The sequence below is a fragment of the Chrysochloris asiatica genome, unplaced genomic scaffold, assembly GCF_000296735.1.
Source record: "Chrysochloris asiatica unplaced genomic scaffold, ChrAsi1.0 scaffold00006, whole genome shotgun sequence".
In the NCBI taxonomy this organism is placed as follows: domain Eukaryota; kingdom Metazoa; phylum Chordata; class Mammalia; order Afrosoricida; family Chrysochloridae; genus Chrysochloris; species Chrysochloris asiatica.
Window position 1 is genome coordinate 11,063,722 of NW_006408524.1, and position 7,126 is coordinate 11,070,847.

At 42.4% G+C, this 7,126-nt stretch overlaps 1 gene segment (V, D, J or C); it reads left to right on the plus strand.

The window, feature by feature from the left end:
* Window positions 1-7,126, plus strand: part of LOC102822613 — a 203,798-nt gene that overhangs the window by 119,136 nt on the left and 77,536 nt on the right. The window contains 1 exon segment of the C gene segment in view: window positions 2,843-2,855. Coding sequence covers window positions 2,843-2,855 — 13 coding nt within the window.

A 7,126-nucleotide genomic window follows, 5' to 3' on the forward strand; every position in this document is an offset into this window, starting at 1 on the left:
CTGTGAAAGAGCTATTATTATTATCATTTCAATGTTATAGATAATTTCTACCTACAAATTTGGAGATAGGCTCAGGGACACCGTGGTCATTCCCATAACATATTCCACAAAGATAATGCTCTACAACATACTTTGGTGATGCACAACTGGGATCTTATGAGCTCATGAGTGGACATTTAGGGTACAACTGAAGAGTGATGAAGATTGAAATCTATGGAAAAATTAGTCCAATGGACTAATGGACCCGGAGAACATCAGTCTCCCTGACCCTGAAACCAGAAGAACTAGATGGTGCCTGGCTGCCATTAGTAACTGTTCTCAAAGGGATCATAAGACCAGGTTTGCTGGTAGGATAAAGACTGGGGGAACCTCCAAGACTGTGGCCTTAAGTTTACCTTCAGGTCTGGAAATGAACTCACCTCTATGGATCAATTCTTTTAGGCCAACAGTAGCCTTAGGGGAATATGCAAACCTAGAAAAATCGAAGATTTGAGAACAAAAGGTCAGCATTTACCCAAGGACAATGTTCACAGTGGTTAGGAAGTAAGGAGTAATGGACACAGGAAGTTCATATACTAAGAGGATTGCAATCAGTGGGATAAAACTAAAGTCAATGTGGAACTGATGCTCTTCTCTATAATCTTAGAACTGATTCACAACAAAAAGTTTCAGAAGAAAAATTTGAGGGCTGGGATTTGAATCCAGATCTGTCTAATTATAAAATCTGTGCTCCAATCTAAAAATAAAACACATGTAGCTGTGAACCTCAAGATCAGAAATTCGAAACTACCAGCCACTCAAATGGAGAAAGATGAGGCTTTCTGCTCCTGTAAAGATTTACAGCCTTGGAAACCCTGTACAGGGTCGCTATGGGTCGGGACTGACTCGACAGCACTCAACAACAACAACAACTTTTTAAAGGAAACTTTTTAGAAAGGATATAAGTATTTTAGCCATTTATTTTGTGGTTAGGATTTTAACTGCAGCACTTTGGATCCATTTCCCAGGACCCTCTGAAGTTATTTAAATTGATGTCTGGAGGGAAACATTTGGCAGAAGGATGGCTGATTTCTAACAACAAGAGAATGTTATCACCCAATGACTTTTCTGGCTTTTGGGATCTAAGCAATGTTGTGTAAGACATTAGAAGACATTAACAACAACAACAACAAAAAAAACAATAAAAGACATTAACAAAAAATGTATCCGAAGGAACCAGCATGAAGGCAGCTCTCCCCACTTCAGACCAAGCAAGAAGGTCGTGGGAGCATTTGAACTGCATCCTGATGGTTTGTCACCAAGGATAGTGATGTCTTTCGTGTGTGAAGGGCTAAAGGAGGCTTCAGGTCACAGCAGGCTGGGTAAGATGAACTGACCTTCCTACTAAAGTCAAGTAAACAATCTGTGAGTGTGTCTGCAAACTTGATTAACTCTTTAAAAAAAAAAAAATTGGAAAATATATGTGGAGTCCTAGTGTGGTGCTGTAAGATAAGCACTGGACTGCTAACCTAAAGGTCTCCGGGTAAAACCCACTAGCTGTTCCTTGGCAACACTCTATAGGAACACTATGAGTCCAAACCCACTCCAAAGTGTTTAGCAACAACAACAGCATAGCAAACTTACTCCAAACTAAGAACTGTACTGTTGTCGTTGTTAAGTGTCCTCGATTTGGTTCTGACTCATAGTGGCCCTGCATAGATTTTCCAAGACTTTAAATCTTCCTGGGAGCAGAAAGCCTCATCTTTCTCCAGCACAGCAGTTGGTGGGCTTGAACTGTAGACCTTGTGGTTTGCTGTCCAGTGTCTACAGCATGGAGTCACCACATTTCCAGGAGCTGTACTAGGTACATTAAATGATTTAATCTGAAAAAGAACCTCACAAGCCACCACAGTCTGACAACCATAAGGTCAATGGTTGAAACTTACCAGCCACTCCTTGGAAACCATGTGCAGGGTCATTATGAGTCAGAACCAACTTGATGGCACTTAACAGCATGGAGGATCTTGGTGTGGCACTGTAGGATAAGTTGTTGTTGTTGTTAAGTACCATGGAGTCGTTTCCAACTCATAGTGAATCTGCACAGGGTCTCCGAGGCTGTAAATCTTTATGGGAGCAGAATGCCTCATCTTTCTCCTGAGGAACCACTGGTAATTTTGAACTGCTGACCTTGAGGTTGGCAGCCCAACTCATAACCACTATGCTACCAGAGTACTTGGGTATAAAACACTTGAATCATAAAGTCAATGGTTCAAACTCACCAGCTGCTGCTCCGAAACCCTATACAGGGTAGAAACCGACTCAAAGGCATTGAACAACAACAAAAAAAAACAGGATTTAGGTGGAATGTATCTTGAGTTCCCACCTTACTAGAGGGTGTGATTCAACTCACCACCCTTAGTTTTCTTGGGGGGCTGGTCTACATTCAACACAGAAGAATTCTTTGGCAAAATTCTTTCTCTTGCTCTGGAACCTGCATCTGGTTCATCTCCATATAACCTCCATCTCTTGGGACTGCCAACCTGTTGTCTAGCCTGATCTACCAGCTTCCACAGTCTTTTGTATCAACAGCCTGTCATCTGACTTACAGATTTGGGTTCCTCTGCTCCTGCAACCACGTGGATGAATACAATCCTCCAGACTTCGGTCTAAACTACAGATTTGGCACTTGCCAGCTTCTACAACCATGTGAGGCATTGTCTTCACAGTTTCAAGTTCTCAAAGATAATGTAGTGAACTGTGGAATCCTGGGACAAGAGGGAGAATACTACGGGGAGAGGTGGTTGCTATCAGGTATTATGGAGTGGTAAGGCATCTAGGAAAAATTAGACATTTGTGATTATAGGGACCAACCTCGTGTAGCTCCTTCTAAATGATTTTCAAATGCAGTTTCTCTGAATTCCTTCAGTGAGCCTCTATACCAGCGTGTCTACTCATCAGTGTGTGGATTTCCACTGAGTCATTTGACTCCTCTATTCATGATTTCCATCCTCTAGAAATTAAAAATGACAAACACCAATATATCACAGTTGTGAAGATCAAATAGATAAAAGCATTTAGAGAGTCTAACACACAGACAATGCTCACTAATGTTATCTGCTATAAATATAAATATTATTTATTTTTTAAAAGTATGGATATTGAAAAATATTACATTGAGAGGAAAAATTACAAAACAGGTTACTCTTGAGTCATCTCCAACTCATGGTGATGCCACGTGTGTCAGAGTACAACGTGCTCCATAGAGTTTACCATGACTGCTTTTTCAGAAGTAGACCACCATTCTGTTCTTCTGAGGGGCCTCTGGGTGAACTCTAAGCTCCACCCCTCTGTTCAGCAGCACTGTAAATTAACCATTTGCATCACCCAGGTATTCCCTGTTGAGAAAAGTGTTCATAAGATTGCTCCTAGACAAGGAGAAACCATTACCATTTTCACAGAAGAAATGAAGCAAACTCTAGGGGACACTCACTTTTGTACCAAGCAGTCCTATTAAGAGCACCAGACCTATCTCAAAATCTGCAGGGTAAGCATGAGGCCCTCAGGATCAGCAATCCTAGAACTGCTGCAAGTGCAGCCAGCGCTAAAGGATACAAGCCACCACTTCCTCCCCTCCCCTCAACTCAGACCACACCCTCTGTCAGGATCTGAGGGGTCCAGACCACAGGACTCTGCTTTGGGGCCTTCATCTTGAGGACACAGCCTGGCAGACAGGATGTCCCTGCTGGGAACACTGACCTTCTTTTGCCTCTGGACTGGTGAGTCCCTCCTTGACCATTCCGGTCTAGATGAGTGACCAAAGAAAGCCTTTAATGCTCCCTCTGGTATTCTCAGAAGCTCACTGGAAATCTTTTTCTTTTGTTTGCAGCTGGACTTGGCTTATCAAAAGTGGAGCAGTCCCAGATATCCATTTCCACAGCAATAAAGAAAAGCGTTGACATGAATTGCAGAATAACAAGTACAGGATTTGAAAATGAAGTTGTTCACTGGTACCGGATGAAAGAGAATCAGGCAATGGAGCATCTGATACATGTCACCTCAACAAAAGTCCCAGCTCGAAAGCACTTGGGGGGGAAGGACAATAAAGTTGAGACCAGAAAAGTTTCTCACTCTTCCACTTCAATCTTTACCATAAATTTTATAGAAAAAGAAGATGAGGCCATTTACTACTGTGCAGGATGGGACCCACAATATTAGAAGTGCCACAGCCTCCCGTACAAGATCTTCTCCTCAGGTTGCCTACTCATATCCTTCCCAACAGTGACAACCACAGCCAGCCCCCAGCTGGGTTCCCAGGCTCAGCCTCAGCTTCTCTGCCCCTCTTCCTGAGTGCTCAGGATGCCATCTTGGGTTATGCTCATCCACTAACCTTCAACTGACATCAGAAATTGTGCTTTAACACCTTTACTTAAGGCCATTGCCCGATAAATCACGGTGCTGTCCAGGGAAAAGATGTCTCACTGATTATCATATTACCATCCAGAGACTTTCAACAAGTGGATAATGTTCAAGCTGAGGGAGAGAATCATTGCTGGGAATGCTAGATATAGTTTCCAGAAATGATCCTATATAATCAAGACTAATGCTGCCCCATAAGATATACATATATATATTTCTTAGAGTATTTCAGTTTGATATTTGGTCAACGATAATAAATTCATGATATTTTGACTAACCAGTAAGTCCATCCTGAAAAGTTCAAGGATCGTTCAAGGATCAGCAGAAAAGGAATCAAATTATATAACATCTGGCATCTCTCAAACAAAAACCCACCTCTAGTTCCCTTGGTGTTTCTCTGCTATTCATAGTGCAGCCAGAGTGCTCCTTAGAGGCCAAGATGGCCAAACTTCGTCTCTCATACTTTGGACATATTGTTAGGAGGGAACAGTCGCTGGAGAAGGATATCGTGCTTGGTAAAATGGAGGGTCAGAGAAAAAGAGGAAGACCCCCCAACGAGATGGATTGGCCAGGTGGCTGCATTGATGAACTCAAGTGTGGCAGCAGTAGTGAGGTTGGCCCAGGATCGGACATTGTTTCATTCTGCAGTGCATGGGGTTGCTATGAGTTGGTTCTGACTCGATGGCACCTAAAAACAACAACAACAGTTCCCTTGGTGTTGGTTGGTGGCTATGTGCTGTGGAGTCAGTTCTGACTCATAGCAACCCTTACAGGGTTTCTGAGGCTGTAAATCTTTATGGGAGCAGAAAGCCTCATCTTTCTAGTTCCCTTAGGTAAGACAAAGAACACATTTGTAGGGAAAAAAAATGATACTCAAACGTTTCCTTCCATCTTTTCCATAAGCTTCAGAAAGAAGATGAGGCCATTTAATACTGGGCTGCCTGGAACCCACAGTTTAGAGGTGCCAGAATGTCTTCACACAACTTCTCTTGGGTCTCTACCCACCCACATCCTTCCTAACAGTAGAAGACTCAACTGACTCCCAGCTGGGCTCCCAGTCTTACCTCACCTTCTCAGCTTCCCAGAAGCCATCTGGGTTACGTTCACACAGTCAGCCCCACTTTAAGCAGGAATGACCATGACCATCCCAGATGTTCACGTAACATGAATTCTTAAGATTGTAAGGACCTGTCTGGGCTCTAGTGGATAGGGTCAGGTTCCATATGTCCTCCTAGCACCATCACAGACATCCCAATAACTCAGCTGAGGGAGGGAGTGACTGGGCACCAAGGACCCAAGATATATGATATATTGATTTTTACATATAATCTTCACAACACCTATGTATATAAATTTTATTTGCCAATTATACAGATAAAAAAAATTAAAGCTTCTATAAAGAAGTCCATGCTTTTATATATATATATTATTGTGGTAAAATATATATAACACAAACTTTTCCATGTTTAAGTAGACTCCTGGTGAGGCACTGTAGGATCAGTACGGGACTGCAAAACACAAGATTGGAAGTTCAAACCCACCTCAGAAATCCTACTTAGGGTCACTATATGTTGGAACCGACTCAACGGCACTTCACAACAACAACAACAAAATAATCGTGATAAAGAGCCCTGGTAACATAGTGGGTTACAAGCTGGGCTGCTAACCACAAGTTCAGTAGCTACCATCGACTAGTGTGTTCCGTGGCAGAAAGATGAGGCTTTCTGCTTCTGTGAAGATTTACAGCCTCAGAAACCCTGTCCAGGGTCGCTATGAATTGGAACTGACATGGTGGCACACAACCACCACCAACAATCTGTCCTATTAATTACATTCATCGTGCTGTGCTACCATCACCACCACCACCAACCATCACCAATATTCATTTCCCAACAAAACAGAAACTCAGTACTCTTTTAGATAATTTATTGCAATGGTTACACAGACTCAGACACCATACTAACAGTCATAAGGTTTATTTTGGCAGTTGTTGTTGTTGTTGCTAAGTGCCGTGAAGTCGGTACAGACTCATAGCAACTCTGTATAGGGCTTTCAAGGAGTGGCTGGTAAGTTTGAACCACCACCTTGTGGTTCAAACTGACCTGTGGTCCACTGCTTTATCCCACAGCAACACACCAAGACTCCATTTAACTGGTTACAATTCAGGGTCAGAAGTGTTCAGGACACAGTTCTTCCATTTGTTGTCTTTCTTCTGCTGTGCCCACACACAGATCTCTTTTTGGCCCCCTCTGTCCTTTGGGCTGGCCTCTGCCATTCTCTGACACTGTTTCAAAGTTCTGTTACAACTGCTGATAAATGTTCATAGGGCACATCACTCTACCACAAGCCTCAATGAAAGACGGTAGGCTCTAGTTCTGTGGGTCAGCAAGCCTAGCTGCCCCAATTAAGTGCCTGAGAAACCCTATATGCAAGCAAAATTCCTACTCAAAATTTCTTTCTTACCTCTTGGCTTGAAGAGAGACTGATGAAATCATGTACTGTTGTAAGGAAATCACTTTACATATCAATTGCTCATTGCAATTTCTTGTCTTTGCTTTCAGTTGCATTGGGCAATTGTAGGTGGAACAACCTGGAATATAAGTTTTCAAAGCCACATCTCCAAGTGTTAATTTAAAGATGCCCAGTTTTGACTTTGAAAATCATGATATACAATTGCATTGGGAAAAAGACAAATCAAATTATAGCATATCTGACATGTTGTTGTTAGGTG